Source organism: Dermacentor variabilis, chromosome 3 (assembly GCF_050947875.1).
Source record: "Dermacentor variabilis isolate Ectoservices chromosome 3, ASM5094787v1, whole genome shotgun sequence".
Classification (NCBI taxonomy): domain Eukaryota; kingdom Metazoa; phylum Arthropoda; class Arachnida; order Ixodida; family Ixodidae; genus Dermacentor; species Dermacentor variabilis.
The window spans coordinates 75,920,273-75,947,800 of NC_134570.1; the positions used below are offsets into that span (position 1 = coordinate 75,920,273).

Consider the following 27,528-nt stretch of genomic DNA (forward strand, 5'->3'; position numbering starts at 1 on the left):
AGATATAAGGTGGCAAACATATGCACGACAAAACTGCCCGATCTACCAGACGACGCGTAGGGAAAACTGCTGTCCACGGTTTGGAGACTTGTCTAGGACTGAAAAAAAAAGAAAAAAAAAACATGCTAGAATCTTGTTGGATGTCTTGTGCCTACAAGTCGTACGGGTGGTCAAATGGTTCTTACGCACATAATTTTGATGCTTGAGACGCCAACCGCATGAAGCGCGTGCGCTCGGTATTTTTGACGTCCCATTGCCCGGCACCGTCACGTGTATTTCGGAATGAGTGATGACCGCAGTGGTTTTAAAATAGGTCCGAACGCGTACCTAGTGGTACAAAAGTTATTCGATAACCACATGAACTAACGCTGCAGTCATCGCGCAATTCGATATGGACGCGCCGACGCCGCACGACGCCGACAATACGCTGAATATGCGCTTCATGTGGTTGCCGCTTACGACATCGTGCGCGGAGTGGGACAGCAGCACACCGCTGCTAAATCTTAACATGGACGGCGCTCAAACGCATTAGTTCTAAAGGCAACAGAGAGAAAATGCACTTAATTTTCTTCGCTTGTCTCGTAGTGCGTTCGAGCTGCGCCACAGTTGTCGTAATTTTTACCAAATCACGTTGTTGTCAATTATAATTTTGTGTGCACTAGAAGCCAGCGTCTAAGTGTTCCAAACAGTGTGAATGAGTTCCCTTTCAGCATTAAAACGAGCTGCAAGCTACCACTTACTGCCTGCACGATGCGAAAACAGAATCATGTAGAAGTAGCAGCATTGATCCCCCCCCCCCCCCCCCCTTGTACGCAGGAAGAAAAGAAAAAAGACCTTTCAGGCTAGCGAGCTATCAAACGCTTAAATTAAAATTAAAATGAAATGAAGGAAGCTGACTATTTGGCAGCACTGATGCGTCGGAAGATGCGGAGAAATAGAAGGTATTTGAGCTGGAAAAACCTCGCAGTTACGACGAGGTCGACATTAGTGCCCGAAGGCCGGGGAGTTGACGCTCTACACTCTTGAGAATTAGGAAAGCGCCAGCAACTCCTTTTTTTTTTTCAAGATTAACAGCGCGTCTCGCATTTCACCATGTCGTGGACAGTTATCGTGCTCCAGCTCCGGAGCATGCCCTCTATTCGGATCAAGCACGTGAGCCGCCGCTTATAGCGTGGGTCACGCAGTTCGAGGATTGCTAGCGCTTTCATGATTCTTGAAGTGCACGGTAATGGTCACAGTATATAGTAGCATTTCGCGCGTTATATGCCTTGCGGCATTATCTGGCAAACTTGTGGAGCTCGGCAACCTCAGTTAGACAGTTCCGCTATGTACAAATGCCTGGAGAATACAGCCTGCAGGCGGCGCTGGAAGTGACTGGCAGAGATATAGTGTAGAACAGTGGCGGAGGTATATACTGGCAGCAGCCACAAATGCTATAGAGTCTCGAAAAAAAAAAAACACTCGCCAGAAAACACGAGACTGGGGGGAAACCTCGAGATGGTCATGATAGCACGCTCTGATAGTTAAACACTGGTAGTCGCACATCGAAGAATACGAAAAAAAAAAAGAACACGCTGGAACGCTCACTTGCGCACGATAGGGTCTCTGAACTCTCCACCTATATCTCTCTTGTTTGTTTGTTTCTTTTTTTTCCCTCCGCACTGATCTGCAATGACAAAAGGATGCGCAAAGAACGATCAAAAATACTCTCACCCGTAGTTCACCTCTTTAGTGCTGCACGGACGCCACCGTTTCGCGCGTAGATGTCCTGTATCTCATATCGCAGCCTCCTTGCATGCTAAAAGCAGCTTACAACCTCAAACACTCCGTTATCTCCGACTTAAGTATCATGAAATAGAACTCTAAGAATTCTAGCAACATGATATCCGTGAGATGGCCGGGAGCTATAACAACGACAGACGCCATATTTCTTCACTATCAACGATAACCCATCCTGATTACCCCCATATTATCACCTTGTAACAAGACACTAATTGATTACCTCAGATGCAACGGTGTGTAGCCGCATGCAAGATTCATTTGACATTCTTAGTCCTAACCCAGTTTCTGCCAGAGGTGACGCAATAAGCAGAAATACTTTCCCCAACAAGCGACAGTGGTAGGCAGACTCTCTACACCAAAGCAGTGGCGTCGGCGCTTCATTCAGCAGAGCCTCCTCCATGAAACGCGAGAAGGTGCGAACGTTATCTCGAAGAAACATTTAAGCACACGCTCGGGTTGAAAGGGTTGAGGGAGGACAGGGGTTACGCGCATCGCGGGTGAGACATCGAGCGAAACTCTTTTGTACACATAAATGCTCTGTAAAATGCTGCACCTCTGAACGGAGCACAAGAAACTATAACAACTCTCTCTCTATATATATTTATTTCCCTCTCTCCATGTCTCCATCTTTCACTTTATCCCCTGGGCAACCGTTACGCAGGCACACGCAAAGCTCCTCACAACGTTGCGAAACGAACGTGGCTCTTTAAACCGGCGACGGCGAAGACTGCCGCTTTCGAGCAAGCGGGAGAAAAGGAGGGGGAAAAACGCTTTATACAAGCGACGTTTATACACGGGGTGCGCGGCAATTGGATTGCAGAAAGCACGACGCTTGCGTGCGACGGTTAACAACGTGCCCTCGGACTCGGCGGCTGACACAGAGCTTATACAGAGGCGGGCGGCGTGGGCTTGAGAAGTATACACGCGGGCAAGTGGACATCGAGGGATAGGCACTGGCACATGTAGAAAAAAACAAGAAAAAAAACGGGAGCACATGTGTATACGGTATAGTGCGCATTAGCGCAGCAGGCTGCTCCGTATGGTGTACACGCGGTCACGTGGGTATGTAGGGGCGTACGCGCAGAGTTTTAGTCGCGTGACAAAGAAGCGTGCGTCGCGCCTGAATTGTCTCGGGACGTCACAATTAGGGCCTCGAAGGCCTTTGCACGGGCGGCGTGTCAAGGCGCTCGTCTCTAAGCACGACAGGCATTGTATAGTGCGTGCGCCCCACCCACCCCCTCCGTCGAGCGCCTCAGGGATCTTCTTTTTTTTTTTTGCATCCATTATTAGCCTTCGCATCTCTGAGGACGCGGTGTGTGTGTACGGGTTGCAACCGACGAAACAAACAGTATAACGGCGGCAAAGCGATGAGAAAAAAGCCGGTCTAGATACGTCCGGGTCGTCCTCACATTGGCCTGCCTTTGCGAGAGAACTCCGGGCGTATTAACCGGGACTCAACTGGGGCTGTCCGGCCGTTGAGACATGCATGTAAGCGTTTTCGTGACCCACTTGCTCTCGGTGGATCTTAACCTCGACGCAGTGACAATGGTGTCGCGGGCGACGTCGTCAGTAAACGGTAGAACGGAGAACTCAAACCGAAGGAGTGCTCCAGAGTGTGCCGAAGTTTTGAAGAAATAACTTTTCTTCACCATCGACTGCAGCCCTGTGCACGCTAGGACAAAATGCAAATTGCTGTTGTCGAAACGGTGGCAAATTAGTGTGGCACTTCATTCTGGCATGCATCCTTTGATAGGAACCTCGAACTTTCAAATGCCCATTTGGCGTACCTATAGGTTCTTGTAAGCTGTGGCACTTAGAACTGTAGTGAGAATACCACGGTCGGTGCGAAGCCGAAGCTACACTTATGCCCAGGACATTACTGACCCGCTCTTTCGACCACGTGTGTCGTTTGGCTCTTCCTCGAAACAAAGCTTCGCGGCGCTTTCATATTTCATCCCAAATTGAATCTGGTTCATGTAGCCTGTCCACCTCTTAGTGGTTCTCTTTGCGCTTTGTGGTACAAGCTTTTTTTGAACGGACAAACTTGAGTGTATAGTCGTCCGACTGTCAACTGCCGCCACCGGCAGCTATCACGTGGTCACGCATGGACGCGGAGTCCATGAAATATTCTAAGGAAATATTTGCAGCTGACGAAATAACCGGAACCCATATTCTGATGAGACTTTTCTCCTGCGGGCAGAGGTTTCCAGAATACCCAGATCACCGCACACAATGAACCCAAGGCTGCCTCTAGCCTCACGGCTAAATCGTTAGGGACACCGGAAAAGATCCTGAGACAATGCCGCCACATAGGGTGACTTTACTACGCAACTTCAAATCACGTGAACCGCAACGCTCACGCAAAGACAGATGACGAACGACGCATGACGTAGCTGCGACACGGGAAATCGGGCTTCTTCTGCTTCTTCTTCTACTTCTTCTTTTTTGAGGCAGATAAAGTTTTTCCTTTCGCCTTCTCATTATCAACTCTCGTTGTTGGCATACCGCTGCCTCACAATCTCTCCATGACGTGCAAAGTGCTCCTTGTAGATAAGTGACTGAGGAATGCGGCTCTGCACTCGCAAGAGATAACGGGGCCAAGGCCATGAACGAGCATGTTGGGTTCGGGTGCGGTGCGCAGGCGAAGCACGTGGTCTGTGGCTTATGATAAAAGAGAGTCTGCGTTCATAAGCCCCAGCATTCGGTGCAGCGGGCATGGTCGCAATCTGCGACCTTTTGGCAGGCGCACACTCGAGCACGTTATGCGCGATCGCTATTGCAGGCTTTATGTAGCTGCGTTGTAGGCGCTGTCTAACATATTTTCGTACAAACGAGCTCACACGGCCGCTTAGTTCTTGGATGCGGTTCTAAGGCTTAGCGCACGCAGTCTTTGTCTAATGCTTCGGAGACACGATGACTTGGTTGGTTGCCGTTGCGGAGTACCGTTAATTTTTCTTGTACAATACTGCGCACAAATGCATTTTAGCAACTACAAATAATTATGGAAAGAGATAGAGCAAGCCGGCACAGCAATGTTTGAGATTTCTTGAGCTGTGGTTGTGGTACAAGTGCATAAAATTTCCAACTGGGCGCTACGGCCTCCACTGAAGCTCAAGTATTTTGTCAATTGTGGAGTGCTTTTTTTTTTCATTCGCAACATAGTTAACTCGGCACCGTATGGTATTTTCTTGGGATCGGTCCCACAAAGACTGAATATTATTAGCGTGTAGAAAGATAAAACATTTGTTTTGCTTTTATGTTCTGACACTGTATGTTTTAATTTTAACGGGGAACGGTTGAAGACGAAATATTGTATAAGCGCATCCTTCACAGTAGCACTACGAAATGTGAAGTATTCAGAGAAGCACTGGCGTAGATGACCAGACATGGTAAAACATAGGCTGGTACAATGGTCTCTTGATAAGCTTTGAACGCGCGTGTTAGCGTTTGTTGGCACAACGGTGGCCGAGCCATGCGCAACACGTCCTTGTAAAACCAAGACGGGTAGATTATGTGGCACTGAGAAGGTGTTAAAGTGAACTCGGAGCTGCGAGTCGTTGCTTTAGACCTTTCCTCCAGCCAAAAGTTTAGATAGGAAGAAAATATTCACGTACAGCTTTATGTCGCACTTATGCACGCATACCACTGCACAATTACTAAATGCACGGGAAAGCACAGGGAGACCAGTTTTAACCTGGTGCCTTTGTGAACCTTTTGTGTTAGTTGACTTACGAAGTTTTATTTTGCGGAAGTAAACTTACGCGATTTCCCGAATCGACGTAGAAAGACCATTCGTTTCTCAAGTAAACGTGTTCTACTACGACTACCAAGTCTAGTTTAGCGTGCCGATGCTCATTTGCATGCACGCCGATATTGAGGGCGTCCAAGTACATAGATTATGTTGTGCGCTCTTTGAAATTGAGGTGCAGTGGCTGCCATCTTTTGTTCTGCAGAATAACGCTTCAGAATAGGCCACTCAGTGGCTCGCACTGAATCGGAGCTCTTGCACAGTGGCGGTTACTTTGTCCGCTTCCGGTTAGCGCCCATATGTACACATATCTACCGAAAAGGAAGAAGACGAAAAAGAAAATCTTACTTATCAATGAGCAGTATGTGGCGGTACACGGACTTGTGACCGACTTGGCCAGCGCATCAGACTTGGAAAGTTCGCTCCAGATGAGCGGGACCCGAATACACGAAAAGACGAGCTGCAACTCCTGCCGTGTTGGTTGTGTGTATAATACAAACACTGATCTCGGAGACAGTGGGTTTGAAAGGTTGGATCATTGCTAATCATATCGCTATACATCAGCTTCCCATTCTTGAGGGTAAGGCGACAGCGCGTATCTACGCACCGTGCGAACCTAACCCTGTGGATCCCTGTGCCCTGGGTTTCCTTCTGCGTAAGTATACGTGGGCGAAACATGACAGTGTATTACACACGACACACACTGTTACGCACGTCGTTGCGTGCATGACGGTGCGTGTTTACCACATGACATAGTATAGTGATGCGTACATGCTCGAAGTGCTCTAGGTGTTCTTGAGCAGATCGCGGGTACAGAAAGATTGGGAACATGCTAGAATCACGCTACACCACGTACGACTGCTCGGACGGTGCAACTTTATCCTGCAGACGAACAAATAGCACACGCAATACGTGTTATTACTGATAACGTTGCATTGTAATGGGCTGCCATTGCGATCAGCAGTACGAAAATTTCTGCAACCATGACATTCCATTGAGTGTTCTTCCCTTCTATCCAAGTGAGGTGTCGACGGCGTTTCGCCGTCACAACAGACGAGTAATTGCAGTGAAGGCGGTCTAATCAGACCTACAGGTGTTATACTTTCACCGTGTCTCGGCCAGGAAAAGACATTGCCGCGAGCCTCCCAGCTGTCGGCGATATCTTGTGAACGTCTATTGAATGAATTCATTTTAGAACTGTAATTTCGATGAATCACTGTCTTGAAGCAAGCGGAACCGCATGTAACGGTGACAACGGCGAAACAAAATTTCGGTTAAACGCGTTTCCGGCAGATGTGGCCCCATGTACCGGAGCCCCGTGTTCACGTGTCGGTGGGTCAATCATCCGCGGAAACGATGCTACAACTGTGCAACAACAACAACAACAAAAAAAGAGTCAAGCGCGTTTGAGCATCCCGTGTCCTGACTAGAGACTGTCACCATAAAAAGAATCAGTCAGCTGCAGGACAAGGTTGCACCGTCGGGACAATCGGCACGTTTAGCGCAACACGGGGAAGCGCGGAATGGAAGAAGGACGGGGAGGAAAGAGGTTGCGCGCACTAGTCCCGCCCCCACCGGTGGCGGCGGTGACAGGTGTCGTCATTTCGCGTGTCCCGGCGAAGTGCAGTTGGTGAGGAGGGCCCTGATCCTGGAGAAAGTGAGCGAGCCAAAGGAGTCGGGCAGGCCGGCCAGCGGGTGTCACTTGTGGGTGCTCCTCCGCTTGGCGTCCTCCCGACTTTTTCTCGTTGCTTCCTCGGTGCGCAGGGTGACGCCGAAGATGTCCTCGTGGATGCGGTTCTCCTCCTGCACCACGCGCCAGGCACGCAATGGTATCAGAGTACATAGTGTGTTACTACTGGTGTGAACAGAGTTGGATAACGCTCAACCAACACACGCAACCAACGAAATACAATCGCACAAGGATTCAACGTACCATATACAGCATAGTGCGTGCTTTTTTCGCAGCCCAGCGAAAAGCAATAAGGCGCGAAGATGTACGAACAACTCTGATGTGTCATAGACACCGCTTGTGGCACGTCAACTTTGGCCGTACATCTCAGCGACATTTTCTTTTCGCTTGGCCGCGAAAAAAAAAAAATAAGAACGCGCTCCGCTGTTCGCATATGTATCACTGTACATAGTACATGAGTGGGAAGCATGTACTGTTTGCCCAAGCAGGTTGATATCGCAGCATTTCTAACCTTACGTTTCTGCCGTATCTTCCGTAAAAATATTACTGAAGAAAAAAGCTATAGCATGTGACGATTATTCAAATACGTATGTATGGCTAACTGAAGCCAAAAGAAGACAACTTTGAAGCAATATGCTTTTGGCTACTAGTCCCTTTCCGGTGCAAGAAAAATTGGATTGTTTGTCGAACAAGGGCGTTTGTTGTGGGAGCACAGTTCTTACATTGCAGCAATGCGATGTTGACGATAACATAGTGATATCTGACTCATACATCACTTTGGGACTCAAGCCTCTAGAAAAAAAAATTAATGCTTACGCGCAATAATGTTCCTCGTAATTAACTAAACAGACATATTCTTCGAAGGTAATCAGCAGTGCAAGTCATTTGTGAGCTAGTTGATTGTAACTTGGCGCCGATGCACATGAAATCTGACTGAAGCGACTATGTAACACAAAGCGCTTCTCGTGGTACACGACAGACCTTAGCGTGAAATTTGACATCGCGCTGCACTCATCACTGCCGAGAAGAGAGCGCAACTGTCGCCAAATTTTAGCCCTCAGCCATCGTATTTATCACAATGTCATTCCTTAGGTTTTCTATAAATAGCTACTATAGACCACTGTAATGTTCGGAACAGAACTTAGGGGCCGTATCAAGTGGCAACAAGAGGCCTCTTCTTTTATTTATTTATTTTACAATTCTTGTGTGGTACTTTACACTTATACGCAAACGTCACCATACTGCCAGTTGGCCTGATACGATGCCAAGAATGCCAGCCAATATGACCATCGAAACACAGAGGACTAGTTCTAAGCAGTTGTCACTTCACAGAATGATCCAAGAACAATTCATGAAACAAAGTAGTCCGATTACAGCATGAGACTAGCACATATTTCGGATGAAACACTTTTCCAACTGTACTACAGCTCATTTATTTTTTATGCAATGATTTCAGGCCAAGGTTTTCAAGTTCTTAAAAACCGAGACTTGAAATCGTTGCATTGTATATTCCTAGCCATTCTAACGGCGTTAATTTTTGAACGTTGGCGAGTGTCATCATAGTGGAGTGAAAATTGCAGCAGGGCCTGTGTAAATAGGCCGAATCGCGCAATCTACGAATGTACAAGTTGCTTAGAGAATACTGGCAAGAAAACGATTTCACCACAAATAAGGGAGACACGCAGGCACACTCAACGATAATTGTTCTCATGATACATATGGCAGCGGGGTCTTGTTCTTACAATATGGCTTCGGGGCACAATGATAGTTGAACCTTATAGCCGAGCTTAGCTCAAAGTACGAGGCTGACTCGAGGCTATTCTTTGTCTTCATGCAAGCACAGGCCTCAGTAGCATGCAGTCGCGTTTCAGCGAAATTTGCATACCCTGAGCTTGTCCATGAGCGTTTCAGCCTTCTCCTCCGAGATGTTTCCTTGGTCTCGCAGGATGGCACGCACCGCCTTGTTGACACCGTCGGCCATGATGACGTCACCGCAGACGTACAGGTGGCCGTTGTCTTTCGTGAGCAGCTTGTACAGCTCCTCGGCCTTTTCGTGCAGCCGATCTTGGACGTAGCACTGCACCGAAATGAGGTAGCATTAGCCGCGGATTCTTAAAATGAAATCGGTGTCGTATAGTTTGGCAGCAGATGGTGCCAGTAGTGTCACCTTCGGACATATCATTGGTGCTCAGAGCGATGCACCACGCTATCTAATCAATCTATCTGATCTCTATCTAACACAACCGTAACCGTCGCGGTAGCTCAATGTCTGTGTCGTCGCGCTGCTAAGAACGAGGTGGCGGGTTCGATCCCGACCGCGGGAGCCGCGTTGTGATGGGGCCAGAATGCGAAAACGCTCGTCCGCAGTGCATAGGGTGCATGTTCAAAACTCTCAAGGTGGTAACAATTAATACGTGGTCCGCCACTACAGTGTCTCTAATCATGTTGCGGTTTTGGCACTTAAAGATTTTTTTGTTGTTTTTATTCAGTCGTGCCATACTCACACTGGTTTCGAAGGAAGGTAACAGTGCCAAGATACGTTAAGCGCGTAACTGCGGCAACTGGTATTAGAACTCATATTCTAAGGAGGATACACTTTCTGTCCATGAACGTTGGTGCCCAACGTCATATGCCAACGTTCGCTGAACAGTGTGTCGGGCTCTGGTGCTTCAGCGCTATAAATTGTCTTCGACATAAACGCGAGCGGAACACCCCTGTGTTACATTGTGATGAATAGGAGCTCCGCGCTGAGCGCCAATGTGACGCTAAAGACTCGGTAATTAACTGACAAACGCGTGATACTGACACTGAATTTGCTGTAGCAGCATCGACCTAAACCATCCACAGTGTTCTTGATACATGCCTTTTCCTGGCCTGGAACCCTGGAGAAGGCGAGAAAGACGTTCCGCAGTGCACCCGCGTCTTTCATTGTCTGCACTTCCTCAGCGTATAGCTGCGATTCCTTTGTGCGGCATCCGAAGAAGAGATCCATCTGGCCTTCGTAGAACGGTTGTCCTGAAACAGTGTTTGAAGAAAAGGCCAACAAAAGGTGATCAACGCCGCACGCTTTTCTGGCACAAAGGATTAATCCCACGGAGGGGTCCCCAGTCGTGCTCGCTATAAAATCTCTGACCGTTTCACGCTACATCCTGCTTCTTTTCGTGTTTAAGCAGCATCCGGCATTCCCGTCGCTTTACGAGCGGTCAATGCCAATATAGCGGTCTGGGTGCGTAGTACAGCGGCTACAACTTTTATATAGGTAACAATAGCCTGTAGCCAACGTTTTCGACGAACTGATTTGACTTTGTCAGGCGAAGATAGGTCCTCTTGAGGAAACGTTGGTTCCAGGCTGAGACTTTCCTTGTTCATCCGCAACTGATCACTCCAAATGTCAATCTTCCCGTGAGTACTTCGTTTTGTTTGAGTGGCCAAAGTAGCGAGGCCACCTCTCTACTTCGTTCACAGACAGTGTGACTATAACTTAATTTTGGCCATTGATTTTTCACTCTACGAAGTGAAAGCAGCGCTTGAACAAAGGGTGAATCTCAATTCATTGTGGGCAGCGGTACTTAAGGCGAGCACACGAAGAGAAGAGGGCCACTAAGCGCACGCCTAGCATGTGTCCTGCGGCTCTTGTCTTCCTGTCCTCGTCTTAAGCGGTGCTGCTCGCAATGAATCGTTAGCAACTGTACAGCTCAATTCGTCGTCCTATAATCTACCTCTATACACCGTTTCGTATTCCCAGATGGGACATCGTGCACGTACCTTCTTGGTAGACACCCTGCATAGAACAATAGCGTCGTTGCCAAAAGCTCCTGTAGGGGGCGATGCCTGTCCCCGGTCCGACGAGCACCACGGGAACGTTCTTCTGTTCTGGCAGGTGGAAGTTTGGCGCGCTAACCGTCGGGAAGGGTAAAAGAAAACTCTGTAAATTTATGTGCTTCACTAAGAGGAAGAAAGCCGGAGTTGAAAGGTGAAAACCTCACTTTCCAGTCTATTAGCACTGTAATCACGCACAAAAAAAAAAGCTACATATGGTCAGGAAAAGAGAACTCAAAACGAAATACTCGAACTTGAATAACAATCAGGGCAGTGTCGGGACTAGTAGTTTCAAATGACAGAATTGATATCACGCACCCGACCATACAACTTATGTCATTCAATTCAGAGTTTACCATGAGATTCTTCAATATCTCATAACATTACTTTCCATTCTGATAGCGGCCATAGAACCAGTCCGAACGCAGACGCATGAACATTGCGATTTTACTACGATTATATAATTTAATTTGCATCAAGATTACATGACTTAAGCATAGATTTGTGCGTAATGTACAAGCCGTACGATAAAGCATTATTTTCTTATTGCTACGATCATTTACAGATTTTACAGAAAGAGGCTTACATTCTGACGAAGCAAGCAATCTCCTCTCCTGGTTCAATGGTGTCCAGAAACGAGGAGCACACACCGTAGTGTTTTTTGCCTGTGCCATCTGAAAAAAAAAGAAGGTTACAAACGCTCAAAAAACAGCATCGACAACCGGCCGTTGCTGCGATTTTTTGTGTGACTGGGACGGGTGTGCTGCCCACGTAAGAAAGTCCGCAAACGCAGCACAACTTTTGTCATAGCTGCTGTTTCGGGTGCGAAAGTGCAGGCATAAAATAATAGCAAAGGTTGCCGTCTCCACGGTTGTTTTTATACTCATATGCCTGGTTTTCAATAGTTGTTCACAGGTCTGTCTGGTGTGGAGATTAAGATGCCAAATAAAGCAGCGTTCCATATGGCGTATGCCTTGCCCACCACTCCCGCACTGGGCGTCGCGAGTCAGCGGGAATGGCATGTTAATCTGAGGTCATTTCAAGTGCGTAATCCCTAAAACACTCTTAATTATTTTTCTAAATACGGCACGATTTCTCTTTATTTTAACATCGTTTCGTTTAACAATAAGTTACAGCAGAAGAGCCAGCGACAGGAATTACCAACGTTTGCAATACGACCAAACACAAGAATAAATAAATAAATAAATAAATAAATAAATAAATAAATAAATAAATAAATAAATAAATAAATTAGAAAACTAATAAATAAATAAATAAATAAATAAATAAATAAATAAATAAATAAAGTTATGCTTCGCTCAGTAATTGCGAGAACATTAGAGTCAATGGTGGTTACTAACCGCTTCTTACTTAATTTTTTTTTTCATTTAGCGTTGCTGTTACGCCTGAAAGAACACAGCGTTATTGGCGACTATAGCACCTTTACGACCTGACCCGCGCATAGCTGCAGGAAAAAGCACACAATCACGCACGCGCGCCCACACTCGCACACACGCACAAACAAGCGCAAAGGTAAAAGTCCTCCAGAGTGCTAATCTGGCCCGAAGGATGGGGAAGATGAGAAAAAGAACATGACGACGTGCGACGCAGAGCAGAGGCGGCACAACATGAGCATATGCAAATTTCTATTTCAATTCTTGTTGCTAAAAATAAAATAAACTAAGGAACGCTCGGATGACTCGCTTCGTTGACATATCGTCAGGCCAAGGGCCCAGTTGGACGTCTTCAGTCTATGACGCATTTCCAATTAGTGCTAATGAAGAGGCCAGCGTGTGCCCGAAAAAAGAAACGGGAGCTTCTTCGCTCACTTTCTGTCCGGTACGTGACCACGGCCACGGTGAGGTGTATCTGGCCCGGATAGGCCTCCGGCGCCGAGCTGATGGAGTAGAAGCGCGGTTGGATCAGAGGCAGCATGCACAGCAGTAGCTCGGGCGTCGGCTGCACAGAGTGAAACTCATCGAGCAGGTCCAGCAGGTGCGGGAACTTGTGTGCCTTCCAGTCCTCGTACTTCTCCAGATTCTGAAAAACGCGTGCGCAAATGCGGCAAATGTGAGCGTAACACCCTTTCTACCAGGAAAGCGCATATTCGTTCCGTAATCTCATAGATAGATAGATAGATAGATAGATAGATAGATAGATAGATAGATAGATAGATAGATAGATAGGTAGATAGATAGATAGATAGATCTGCTGGCGCGCAATTTGGCGCAGCGGGCGCCTAACTTCCTTGCGCGCAAGCGTATCGGCGAGATTAGAGAGCTTTAGATTAGGGAGAGGGACGCAAGCGGCGTTGGAGCCCGCTAGTGCTTGGGGCCACTGGGAGAGGGAGGCGAGCGCCGGAGGAGAAGGGAGCCTGTAGGTGTAGAAGAGGAGTGCGCACTGGGGAAGGTAGGGAGGAGCGTGCGGCGGAAGAGGGGGAGAGGAGGAGGAAGGAGGCGGATTGTCACGGAGGAGGAGGGTAGGCAGAGGAGCGCTGGGTTCATCTCCTCTGGCAGTTGCTATGGGCTCTGTGTGCGCTTGGATGTGCCGGATTCTTCTGGCGATCGAGAGTCCCAGTCTCGAGGGAGAAGAACAGAGCAGCAATGCAAATGACGGCAGGTCGAGCGCGAGTCGACCGACCTCGAAGTCGTCGGCAAAGACCGGCAAAAGGCGCGCGCTAGGCATGCCAAGCAGACTCCCGAAGAACGTGCTAGGCGGCTTACGACGATTCGGATGTGTCAGACAGGACGGCATAGCCTAAAAACTCGGGAACAGCAACCATGCGCTTGCGCTTAACCTACGTTCACGGAGTGAAACGTCACTACAATTCTTTTTAAAGCCAACGGACTTTTATTCCTGAGTTGGGAAACAAGACCGTTACAGCTATTGCTGTTAAGAACAAGAAAAACAGAACAAGTTACCTACCGAGAATGTGAAATATATCTTCAGGAACTGCGAAAACCATCCATTTAACGATGGCGCGTGCATAGCAGAAAGAGTTTTTGCATGCAAAAGTGTCATGTTATGGCACCTTGTTATGAACGAATCCACCGAATGTTATGTACGAATGTTATGAACGAAGAAGTGCGTTGGAGTCAGAATTCTAGAATCTAATACACAAAGCTGCTCGCTCACAGTAGTCGCATTTAAATGGGTGGACGTTTCGGCAATCGGCGAGTCAAATGTTCGTGCATTAAAAAAAGAACACCCACACACAAGACCACACTTCAGTAACTGATGACACATGCGAAGGAGAATGTGACTGCGGTATCGCAATGCGGAACCACCGAAGGTCCCGCTTAGTCTCCTCTGTTTGCGTCGCCCGCGCAAAACGGACGAGTTTACGCAAACCTCAAGCGACCTCACTCTCCGCCGCTCCTTGCGAATCACCCAGCGATGACGTCACGTGAGAGGTACCACAGTCCAAAAATAGGTGGCGCCACTGGGATTTCTCGTCTTCGTCATTTTCTCGCTCACAAAAAAAGCTGTGTTTTCGCTACCTTTCAATCTGGCCGGACTTGTTATTTTTTGGTTTTACAGTCATTGAAGTGAGTGTGTAGTAAAGACGCAGCGTTTGCGGCAGAAGCACTGCTCCCCTCACCGTTGCGAGCGTCTGCAGCTGCTCCTGCTGGCCCTCGTCCGATGCCATGGCGGCCAGGTACTTGAGCAGCTCTTGCGACGCCGGCGTCGTGATGTCCAGGTAGCGGCGCAGAGCTACGCGCAGCGAGCACGGAGGCAGGCGGCCGTTGTCTTGCCACGTCTCTTTCTGCTCGCCTGCGCAGGACGCGAGTGGAATGCTTGTGGAATGCGCTCGTGGAACGCACGTGGCATACGCAAGGAAAAACAACAACGCATAAGTGTTTCCAAAAGCTCGAACCTCTCTTGAGAGCAAGCGAAAAGCCTATTAAGTGCTTTCGCAAGGCCGTGACACCCGTGCAACCGTTTTGTTTCATCTTTCCAGGGTTGTTGCTAGACCTATAGTCGATGATCCATCATAGTCAATAAACGTTTTATGGTTGGATGCGAATAATTTACATAATTCGCCGAACACGGCAATCGAAGTCACATTTCAAGTGGCAACAGTTTAGGGAAATCTTGAGAAAGAAAGAAAAAAGCGCCGAGCAAGAAAACCGCCCGCGGGAGAAAATTGTCACGAGACGAGATTTTTTTTTTCTCCGCTTGGCTTTCATTGCTTCGACCTCTACTTGAACTGGCGTCACCTGAAAGGTTTCGTCGATTGCCGCTCCATTAGAGTCGAATAAATCGGCGTGCGCCATGGTAAGAATAAAACCCTAGTTAAGTGTCGGCGCTTGCCTTCGCCCTTGTCCACATGTTCCGCAGTGACTTATCTTTCTCTCCAGTAGTTACAAAAGACGGCGATTTACAGCTTATCCGACACGTTCATTATCTGAAGTCGACCACAGCCTACTTGCTTTCTGGAGAAAAGCCGGAAGTCAACCTACGATAGCGGATTACAATCTTTTCCTGGACAGGAAACACTTGCAGACGAGAAAAAAAAATAATAAATTGGAACAATGGAAAGCGTAAAAGGAAAAATCTACGCACTCTAAGGCACATCATTTATGTTTCAATTGTATACAGAACTTACAATTTCCTGCCGTCTTGCCTAAACAGGAACTGTTTCCTTCTTGTGATGAGGTAAGGATAAAATTACAGAGTACAGTCGTACAGAAAGACACGACATGAGTGCCGACTGTCAGCCTTCGCTTAACATCGACAAGAGTCAACGTTCTGTCTTGTCATTAACCTCCCGCAGTTCTGCGCCGAGAAAAACAAGTATAAGGTACACGAGCAGTGACTTCTGATTGCGCTCTGTAGCCCGTCGTTAAGTGGTTGTTACTCGGCCAAATTAAAAAAAAAATTCCCTGCATGCTCGAATTTCATAATCTGAAAGATAGCAACTTGGCTTCCCGCTTGTAGCGCACCTAATTTTTCCTTTGTTGGAACAAAGTCATGGAACAAAGTTTCTTGTATCTTTTTAACGTTCTCTTTGTTAGCGCCACCGCAAGATCTTTATTTTTGTTCCTACTATCGTACGGCATCTCTATGTCAGTGTTTTGTATTAGTCTTTGTGATCCGTCATCTTGTTCTTTCTTTCCTCTTTCGTTGCCTTCTCGTTTTCTTTTATTTCTATGTTTCCAAGCAACGGGCGCGAAATAAAGCCCGAACAAAGACTTTTTGGCCAGTACCTTCGCTATCACAGCACATTAATATCGTTCCTGTTCCGCCAGGCTAACAGCTGTACTATACGTCTAGTTAAAAATTACTCTCGGACCCGCCGTGGTTGCTCAGTGGCTATGGTGTTGGGCTGCTGAGCACGAGGCCGCGGGATCGAATCCCGGCCACGGCGGCCGCATTTCGATGGGCGCGATATGCGAAAACACCCGTGCACTTAAATTTAGGCGCACGTTAAAGAACCCCAGGTGGTCGAAATTTTCGGAGTCCTCCACTACGGCGTGCCTCATAATCAGAAAGTGGTTTTGGCACGTAAAACCCAATAATTTAATAATTTTAAGTTACTCTCGGGTAAAGATGCCCGTCTCTGCTCGTGTAGATGCACAGTGGCCTGTATGTAAACACAACAAAAACAAAATAAGCGAGAGCTCGATTATCGATTGGCGACGCTCTAGCCATCACGATGATGGCTCAAGTCTACCAATAAGAAAAAGGACCAAAATCCGTAAACGTACTTTGTCGTTGGAAGTTAGACTGATCGTTTGTTTCAGAGTGGAAGGAGATACCTTTACGCGTAAGTAAATATACAAGTGGAAGACGAAGCATAAGAAAGTGACAAGTGGGCAACGCTCGAGCGGTGCCGGAAAGATACACTGCCGAAAAAGCGGCAAAAACGGGAGAGTGAAACGCGACTGTCGAGGCCCGATGATTTAAAATGCGCATTTGTTCTGTGCAGGTCTTTGTTGAACGGCAAACAGGGATACTGAAAGTTGTGCGCAGAAGTCACTCAAGCCCACTGTCAGGCGTCTGAAAAGTTTTCCTCCGTTGTCTGTCACTGACAGATAGCATTTTTCAAGACGTAACCTCGGTAGCCACAAAAAATAGAAAAGAACAATGAATTGCAAGTTTAAGCCACCGCTTGAGTTACTGCCCTAGTTTACGCCTAGGCTATCTTCTTGAGTGTCGGGAAAAGTCCTTGTCGGCTCCCTAAAACGAACGGAGGCGCTGCTTCCAATACAGAATCAAACTGCGACGAATCGCTTCATCAAAGACATTTCTGCACGCGCTATGACGTAGGTTCATAATTCGTTACAAAGCGCAAGTCAAGTAAACACGGCCGTAAACTGCAAATAATGATATTAAATACTTTGAAGGAGATGGAAAGGCTCTAATCCATTGAGTAGAATAAGGTTGTTTGGTGTTTGCGAAATTAATATAATTAAACTGCGCGCGCATGACCTAACCTTCTCCTGTGTGGCAATCCCTCCTCATTCCTAATCTTCCACTTGTCAATCGTTTGATAAGACTAGCAGCGTTTGAATGTTTTCACTGAAGTATAAGACAAATAGAAAGGTCGACTAGTCAGTGCTAGAGATCCGAGCATGTTAGGACACAGCAGCGGAGGGGATTTAGAAGTGAAGGAAATGCAGTGCATGTTCTGAACGCTTTGCTGGTATAGCGACGTGGAGGCTTGCGTCTTGAACGTATAAATAATGGAGGAACCGAGCGCGCTAAAGCTTTCTTTTGTCGTTATCGATTGAAGCAAGAAAACCAGACATCTTTTTTGGCATTGTATGCATCTGTTTTAACAGACGAGCGTACGTATGTCACTTTGACGTTTTCCGAATGTGCAGAGCCTAGCAGAGTTCAAGGTGATTAGAATTTGGTAAACTTAGGTATTATTATTCGTCACTTTGCAAGACATATTAACGTACTGGGCGGACTCTGTTCGTTTAAACACGACCAAATAGTTTCACTGACTCGGTGCGGTTTTTGGGCTTGCCTCCAAATTACGTCTTTTATTTATACGCCTTCCCTGTCAACTACCCTTTTAGGTAGGCAGGCTCTGTACCACTTGGAGAGGTAGTTATGAGCCTGTCTACAAATATTTGCTTTGTGTTTACATCAGATAATATTAATAACAGATATTATTGTTTCAATATTTACTTTCTGCTAGAAATCTCAGCCCACCCCAAGCACAGCTTCCTTAATCTGACAAGTAAATGAACCATGCCTACAGCTCTCTGCTTAATTTTTTTCTTACTCTTTCTCTTTTTTTTTTCTTTTACGCTTTCCCAACGAACTCCCAGCTTTTGCTCCGTTACTGGATTACCAGGTATGGCTTCGCCTCATTACGGGTATTAACGCAGTGAAGCCAGCTTCGAGGTTAAAAAGGAGCCTGCGTTGCGCTCGCCGCTTAGCGCTGCCACTGACTTGAGTTGAGCTGCTGCATAATGGCGTGAACAAGTTAGCCAGCCGCGAAAATGAGCGTAGGTGCGCCTACTCACGAAAATACGTACGCGCCAAAGCGCATACGCCTGCACTAGCAGGTATGAGAAGGAAAAAAAAAGTGGGGACTCTTCTTGGATCATGTGCTCCACGTGTTCTCTTGCGACGGCACTCTTCTTCTACTTTTTCGTGTAGAAAGCCAGAAGGTTAGTCGTTAGGTATGGACGAGCCCTGTAGGCGCGAAGAACAGCTAATTATTCCGAAAAAAGAAGAATGGCCAATGAGCGAGGACGGAATAAAGAAAGTGTCTGATGTGGAAACGCAGAATGCGTTGAAAGAGGACAAAGACAAGAAATGATAAGATGTAAGATTAAAGTAGCGAGATTAGAGATAAAGGAAAGATAAAAAGAAGCAAGGAAGAGGTGGAAGTGGGAGAGCAAACAATAATGAGAAAAGAAAAGACTGAAGAGAATACAGAAGGCAGCCTAATCGGCCCATGTGAAAAGAAAGGACAGATTGTGAAAGACAGGCAATAGACAGTAGTGTAGCAAGGACATTTCTTGCGGAGGGTCTTTTTATTCCAGTAGCAACCTGTAATCTCTGTTTAAGAAAGTTTTCTCACAAGGATTAGCATTATTTCATGAATTTCGTATATCCAAACATACTCCCCCTCCTTCACATTCCCCAAACTATGCCCCCCCCCCCCCCCCGACGCTTCTGGTACTAGCCCGCTGCTCTCTGACTATCTTTCTAAAAGCGTGCCCTACAGCCTAAAGAGAACGGAACTAAGAAGAAAATTTGATGGAAACGAAAAAAAAAAAACGGGCAGTGTGTCAGGTCAGCTGAGCATTACAACAAGCAAGTACCGTTCAAGTGCGTGTTCGTAAGGAAAGAAAGAGATAGAATCACGGCAATCCAAAACAAATAGTCTAAGGATTATCTTGTTAATTTAACTCGTTGAGTTATCGGTAGCGCAGCCTCCTTCAGCGCTGGTCTGGCTATTGTGATTTTCATTAATCAAAAGGGCAGGCCACTTGGTGCGAATGAGCTGTTCTCGCGAGGATTAGAGTCGCTTAAAAGCAGGTGATTATCATATTAATCGTTTTATGAGAAGAGTAAGCACTGGCGAAAGAAGCATACAATCCGCATTATATATTGTCAGCTAGGTTGCTTGACCTTGCGGACGTCAGATGTCCTGGAGCCACAGCACTCTAGATCTTATAGTGCTTACTGTGGTGGCTCAGGGGCTTTGCCTCTGTGCTGCGAAGCATGAGGTAGGTAGTGGGTGCAGTTTCCCCAGCCGTAGATTTCAATGAAAGCAAAGTGTTGAAAAAAGAAGCAAAAAAGCGGTCGTGCAAATATATTCCCAATGTACGTTAAAGAATCCCAAGCGCTCAAAATTGATTCGGTGACCTCCACCCTGGCACCCGCTATAACTCCATTGTGGAGTTTCGGGACGTTAACAGCCTTTCCCTGCTCACACACGGAGACGAAATAAAATAACATACATTTATGCACGATGTTCGCGGGATCGAATCCAGGCCACAGCTGCCACATTGCGATGGGGAGGGGGGGGGGCGAAAAAATGCGAAACCACCCGTGTACTTGGATTTAGGCGCCCGTTAAAGAACTCCAGGTGATCGAAATATTTACCTAGTCCTCCACTACGGCATGCCTCATAATCAGGTCGTGGTTTTGGCCCGTAAAATCCCATAATTTAATAATGTACGATGTTGATGGTGACTTTCGCAACATGCAAAGTGCTCGATTGCTGCGAAAGCCCTGCCTTTCCCCCCAAAACAAGGTGCACGCATCCCGGATTGTACACGAGCGCAACCTTGACTCGAATTCACGTTCGTGTTTCAGTTTTCAAAAGTATGTTTGACATTTTGCGGTAGTCGTGACCCGCATTTCTTTGGCAATGGGTGTAGGTAGAGTTTACGAACACGTTTCGGTGTTTATAGCGTATACCCCTCAAATAACGGGTGAGTTAGCACTAGTTCGTGGTAACTCTCTTTATATGTCCCCTTAACTCTAAGCAAGAGACGCAATACGCGATAGAGCCATATGATAATCTCATGGGGTTAACTTCCAGTCGGCTGAATCGGAAAAAAGGAAGCAGAGCGACCTCAAATAGCCATACGATATCCCGACCTATACCTAATTAAATCCTAACGTGAAGCGGCAAACTAATAGAGAGAAGAAATTAGACGCAATCAGCTGCAGACCTAAAAAGAACTAAATCTTGCGCACGTCATGTTAACACGCCTCATACATCGCCGACCGCAGTTAGTAGATTTTATTTTTACGAAAGAAACAATTAACGCAAGCGGCGTTCACGAAAGCACACTTTGACAATTTCTATCTGCTCTTTTTTTTTAATGTTTGCTGTAACTCGAATGACCCTCTGAGAGTTGGACTGAGCACGAAGCAGTTGTTTAATTCGCTTTCAGAAACGACCGTACTATGATATTTATCGTCGTGGCATACTGGTTCACCGTCACGGGAGAACCAAATTATGCGCATAAAGGTTTAACGAGAACATCAAATAAGAGAGATGGTATCGGCGCATCTATAATGTCCGGGCTGCAGCGCGCACGGAAATGATTAGGTTGAGGCTCGATTCAGCAAGTTCATGACGTGCGCAGAACAGTGCGCGAATTTAGCCGATATATATATTTTTTGTTTCGTTGGTAATGAAAGTTAAACAATGCGGAACCACTTTAAATGCGAGTAATTTCCCCCAGGAGCTCGCCTCTGTTACGGCCTTATTGAGAATAAAATGCACTTGACAGAAAATATAAAGTGACATGGACATGAAAGAAAGAAAACGAAATCCGTTGATTGCACATTGCGATGAAAGGAATAAGGTCAAACAGCAAAACAAAGTTTTAGAAGCAAATTATGTGGTAAGTGAAAATGTAATTGGTGAAGACTCAAAAAGTAAGAAAAACTGAAAATAAAGCTTCATAGAGTGTATGGTTGATTTTTAAAGGAAATGCATAATTACACGCAAACTTCAGATCTTCTTCAGCGTCATATAAAAAAAGGAATTTCGATGAGACGCGTAAGGTAGAGATCCATTATAAATAATCATAAAAATATCTTCCAGCCCTTCGTATCAAGACTGAGTTGTAATCTTTATGGAAATAATGATTTGTTGTTTCTTGTAAAAGTGTACCGTGGATTACTAGTGAAACAATTTGAGCGCACGTAGCTATATATACAGCATGCAACGGCTTAGTTTATGAAACAAGTGCGAGACATGTATAAAAGTCAATAAAAAATTGCTTTGGAACGAAATGGCCAGAGTTGAGAATGGACAGGTAAGAGCAGGATAAAAGATTACGGATAGCGAGCTACGTTATGACAGACGTTGGAAGAGAAGGGATAGAGGGGTCATATAACTGTAATTCTAAAGTTTTGCATTCCATTCTGCTTGCTGACTTGACAGCACTGGCTAAAATTTCGACCTCACATGAAGGAGCAGACGGAAGGAACATGACGGCGCTTATGTAGCAAGTTCTGTTAAATCAACAGCTTGATTGCGTAGCGCTGCATTCAGACAACGCCGTCCGGTCACTTGTGAGAAAACATTCCCAATGGCTGTTTAGCTAACATCGTCTGTTAAGTTGTGCCGATCAAAATTCCAACGAGCTTACGTGCAAACCTCACTTATATTATTTTGCCGATGGCCCTTGCACCGCATTGTAAATCGCAATAATCGTCATCAGCATCGCAAAGGCCCATGTCAATCATCCTTTGTCCTGCACCAATCTCACCGCTCACATAATCACGCACTTTCCTTGTGATTACAACCGCTAGTCCGACGCCGCTCCCACCCCTTGGCATTCAGTCTTTCATACGTTCGCTTATTCGTTCTACACATTTCATGCCCGAGCAATGTCTTCGTAGCCCTTTCAGTCACCGTCGCTGCATATAAAGCGCAGCTTAATTTTGCTTGTTCCAGACAGTGGCGGCAACGAAAAAAAAAAGAAGAAGAAAGACGTGTGAGCGCAGCATGGAATGCACGTGGCACCGCCTCTTGACGAGAACCCGTGCGTCATATAGCCTTATGCTGCACAGAATAAGAACAAAAACTACAGTCTATGGAGAAACACGGCCGCTTACCAAGTGAAGCTCGACGTGGTTCCCTTCATTCACGTTCCTAACATGCACACCGTATTACATGACAGTCACCAGTGCTAAATAATTACTTGAGTGCCTGTATCAGCCAACTTCCTTTTTCTTTTTCCGAAGCAGGAAAGATTAGTGACATCACTATAACCAGAATATAACAGGTCTTTAGGCACGACTGGAATCTTAGAAGGCTTTTAAACCTCCGAGATATCGCTTGAATTAAGCAATCCTTCATTGATTATTTCTGTGGTTTTTCTTTTAAATACAGTGGGCTTCTATGGAACTACAAAACTATAAAAAGATTACCATATAGTCAGTCGTAACTCGTTGTTGAAGTGGGTACTATAGGTAATGACCGCAAAAGAGGCAAAAAAGAAAAAACAGGAGTACGCGTACCCGTGATTGGATTCTGGACGATGTCCCGGTACTGGACCCTGAAGACAGCGTCCGGATCTGCCGATCCAGGCGCGAGGCGCTCCACGATGCCGTTGACGATGTCGTCCCGGTTGACAGCGTAGATGCCAATGTGGTCGCCCGGCGCGTATTTCAGCTCGCTGTCGCCGCTTGCCTCGAGCACCACCATGATGGTCTTCCTGGAAGGTGCGAGAAGCCGAGGAAAGCGGGAGGACGTGTGAGGGGGGGGGGGGGTGAAACACATTTTAAGCGGGGAGGTGCGAATATAGTGGACAATTTTTAATAGGAATAGAATGTCGTTTTGCCATTCGAATCTTATTCAGCTCGAGAATTCTCCCGTCGAAGTCGACATATATACGTTGTACCGTTCGAATACTGCAAGATGATGAAATGAAAGGGAACACGTTCATTCACGCGACTGCGTAGTCCGAGGAAACGCATATGGGCTTCTTGGAAAGTTTCGCGTTTGAATAAAAATGTATCCTGGTACTAGAGAAGGAGGGGGGGGGGGGAGGTTTCGAGGCTTTCCAACGAGAACCCTGCGCTCTATAGCAAATACACACTCTAGCATAATAGGGATAGCAAGCTAATTAGCCGGGCAATGCAGCAAATGAACGAAAAGCCATGATTACTGACAATTAAAGTGGTTAGCCAAGCTGCAGACTTGGAATGCTGTTTCATATGTTAACTACAAAAGGATGATTAAAAAAAAGAATACGTATGCACACATCACAGTCTCGGAGGTCCTGTATACGATGCAAACGGAGTCTACAGTATATCAAGCACAATCGAAGAAGTATATAGTTGGATAGGCAAACCCTACGCTGCAGCAAATACGGAGTAACAAGCAAAGAAGTTCTAGGGAATCTGACAAGTTACGTTTCCCGTCATCCAGGCTCGTCCCTAGGCGAAGGCAACCAATCGCATTGCCGTAGGACGGCACGATCATTAATTAAGATCTAGGTGCGTTCTTTTGTCCTCGTTGTAGACGAGTGATTAGAGCAAAAGACCGTCCTGCACTAATATTGGTACACTCCTAATAATGTTCCCTAACCCAACTTCTATGTCGTCACCGCCTGCACTCTCATTTGTTACTTTTATTTTCTTCGTTCACGCGTTATTACGCACTCGGTAGCAGCAAAAAGGAAGGAAGCTCTTACGCTGGCGACTATCCTCGGCAATGGCTAAATGAATTTCCAGACGGTGCGTTATGTCCCACAGCAACAGACGACAGGGTATAATTAGGCGGCTTTATGTGTTTTCACCGCCTTTAATTATGAGATTATGTTGCGAAATTTCAGAAAGCCGCCGACAGCAGCCATGCGGTGGCGCAACGCCAGAAGACGGCCTATGGTGTCTTAATCCCACTCACGACGGCGCGCGCTCATGAACCGGCTAAACATGTCTAGAAATCGTGTACTCAGGCTTTTTTCGTGTTGCGCTAAACGCTTATCGAACGTCGCCCGGTTGACCAATTTAGGAAGAGCGGCAACCAACATGTTTGATGTGGCGATACAACACAACTTTGCGCCTGAGTGACTATTTTTACGCTGAATGCATGCGAAAAAAAGTTAGTGAAAGAGAGAGAGAGAGAGAACACTTATTATATTTTCATAAAATGACCGCCATTAAGAGAACACATGAACTTGTCGGGAGACCCTTGCAGTGTCGCATTCGTCCTGCACTAATGTTACGTGAATTGAGTATCATGACACATGAGGCCCAGACCTTCATCTGAAATTGTGCAACGACGACGGAGTACGTACGCAGTAATTCGCAGTATATGGTTGCTTTTGACGGTACGAAAACGCCCGTTAAAAAAAAGAAGGAAAACAAAAGCAAAAGAAGGTCGAAATACCGTCGGAAATGGCCCTCGCCGCTAACTGTCGCAAACATCGCGAATGGTCAAATGCATACGTAGGACTCCCAGCGGACTCTTAAGAGTATAAGTCATTTGCTCAACGTGTCTAAGGGTCGTTCGTGCGAGGCCGAGAAAAATCACACGCAACACATTTTCTTCGTTCGGCCTTCGTCGGTTTGTGTGCCTGCGTGCGTGTGTGTGTTTATCAAGTTACTATACATAGGTGGGCTCCGTTTCTTTCTCTCACAAACTAAACCGCGCATAAAGGTGCTCCGTTTATTAGCGTAAGCACCGTCTCTCACCGCTCTGCCCTCCTTGTTCCGAAGCGCGTACAGAATGAATTTTCTAGAGACATATCGCAATAAAGAGTTGTAATCTCCAAAAAAAAATCACGATTAAGCAAAGTTCATAACGAGCTGAGACTCAAGAGCCAAACAGACTGTGCATTCCGTAAGAGCATATTTCCTCGTCTTCGCACGGACGTGGCTCATTTTCGGCGCACATGCGATAAGCGATCCCTATTCGGGGATTGAAGATGGCTTTTAAAGCCAACGCGCCGAGCGACGACCGCCTTGTAGAGCGAGTGAACGGGCGCACATAACGTGTTCCCAGCGAGGAGACAGACAGATGGGGGGGGGGGGGTGCATTTGGCCGTCATGGGCTTTCACTGCGCGAAAGGTACACACACCGGCGGTCTCTATCATTCGGCGAACGACCTTGGTCCCCATTGGGCAGACGTGTAAGTACACGAGCCACAGAGCGCCTGAATTTGCGCATAACTCGGCGGACTCCATATATGCGCCCGACGAAATCGCAGAGTCATTCTCGGGGGGCTCTACGCGGACGGCGATATGGCCCAGCGGCAACCAGAAATAGGAGCGAACGGAATGAGAGCTTTCGGTGCTACGAAAAAATAATGATTAAAAAAACGTGAATTACGGTTGCACTAGAGGTAGAGAATAAACAAAAAAGGAGAAGGAAACTTGATATCTCCCAGGCTCTATTAGAAGAACCTATAAAGGTGCGAGGAACTCTTCCTGGTTCACTATAGCGTGACTCACCCCGCTGCCCGTGGGATTGCCACCCTTGTATAATAGAGGGGACAATTAATGGCCTGTGTGAGCGGTGCTTTCGTGCAGTGTACGTCGAGTCGTCACTACCTGCTGAGAGCAGCAGCAGGCGTTGAACGTTCAATTCACATCAGAACATCTTAAAAGGGAGAAGCGTCGAAATACCCATCTTCCTCTCCCCCTCCCCCCACACTATATATATATATATATATATATATATATGCAATGGGAAGGTTTAAAAAATAACTGTCTTGCAGTCAATTCAACGAACACGAACGTTGTTTGTTTCAGAAATCCCCTAAAGGCAACAGTTAAGGTGGTACCATTTTTCTTTTCTCACCCGCATAAAAAACATTCACGTTATCGTTTTCCAATAGGGTATGTTGATTCGATAAAATGCCTCGGATTATTTATTGGTAATGACCTTACCTCGCCCGGCCATTTTGCATGCATATGTATAGACTCAGGAGCGCTGCTTGTTTATTGCTTGATATAACATATTTTCTTCCGATGTCAGTTAACACAACGGCCATGCAATTCCTCGCGTACAATGCCTTTATATAGGTATGGCCATGTTTTCTTATGTTCGTTGGCAGCGCAGAATCGATGCTATTTTGAAGCGTATTCTGAAGAACATCGCTTACAGTTCTCCTGTGGTGGACAGTGCAGATCTGTTTCCGTCATTTTGCTTGCGTTCCTTTAATTCACTGCTTGCGCAAACTGTTGTATGCCGTTACTTTTGGAACTCAGATTTCAGGCATGTGGCGATATAACTCAAAGCTATTCCAAACTTTTCTATTACAATTCTGGAGATCGGCCCTACATGATTGGTCAAAAAATTTTAGGGCCAGCCCCACTTCGCTTGTCTCGCACGATACATCACGAAAACCGCGAAAACACCCCATCTGATATGATGTGTGCGCACTGATTATGCATGATTAGACCGAACGAAAGAAAAATGATTACTTCTCATTCGACGCCTCTTTCGCCCTAATACCCTGCCATTGATCAAATGTTTTCGGGCTGCGCCCATTTCGCCTGTCTGTCACGCGACGTCACAACAAAGGGAAAATTCATAGCGTCTAAGTGACGTGCACGCGTTAAAGATGCATTAATATGCCGAACAAAACTGATTTTTTCCCCCGAATAGCCGGAGGCTGCCCCGTTCCGAAAGGAAAAGAAGGTGGTAGCCCGCCGATTGCTCTGGCATTAGCTACTCTGAGTGGTCATGGAGCTTGGATTTATTTGCGTATAATAAAAGGCTTTTCGTGGCAGTATAACGTTATAGAGCCCTTTCGGCAAGTATGCGACAACACTTTGCCAACTCTTCTTTGCTGAACATCCGTTTTAGCGGCACTCTACCTTCCGTTGCACGCCGCCGCGATTTTCGACCAGCCACCGCAAGCTAAGCAAGGGGAAGCGGATCAATCGCAGACGCCGGCACTACCCTCTTAATCCGGTTACCTACTTTCACTGTGCTGGCTCGGCCTCATCCAGACCCTCTGTACTTGAGCGTGCTCCTCGCCTCTTGTAAGCCAATTCGATAAGGAAATCTTCTCAATGTAGGCAATGCTATTCG

The 27,528-nt window shown here is 46.5% G+C and overlaps 1 protein-coding gene across 5 annotated transcripts in view; it reads right to left on the minus strand.

Moving 5' to 3' along the window:
* Window positions 1-795: 795 nt before the first annotated feature.
* Window positions 796-27,528, minus strand: part of Nos (Nitric oxide synthase) — a 444,263-nt gene continuing 417,530 nt past the window's right edge. For all 5 annotated transcript variants that reach the window (XM_075685663.1, XM_075685666.1, XM_075685667.1 and 2 more), the window contains 8 exons: window positions 23,001-23,197; window positions 14,641-14,813; window positions 12,869-13,079; window positions 11,626-11,713; window positions 10,986-11,116; window positions 10,084-10,235; window positions 9,106-9,297; window positions 796-7,333 (listed from right to left, as the gene is read on the minus strand). In XM_075685663.1, coding sequence (XP_075541778.1) covers window positions 7,229-7,333; window positions 9,106-9,297; window positions 10,084-10,235; window positions 10,986-11,116; window positions 11,626-11,713; window positions 12,869-13,079; window positions 14,641-14,813; window positions 23,001-23,197 — 1,249 coding nt within the window. In that variant the 3' untranslated portion in view covers window positions 796-7,228. The remainder of the gene's footprint in view (window positions 7,334-9,105; window positions 9,298-10,083; window positions 10,236-10,985; window positions 11,117-11,625; window positions 11,714-12,868; window positions 13,080-14,640; window positions 14,814-23,000; window positions 23,198-27,528) is intronic.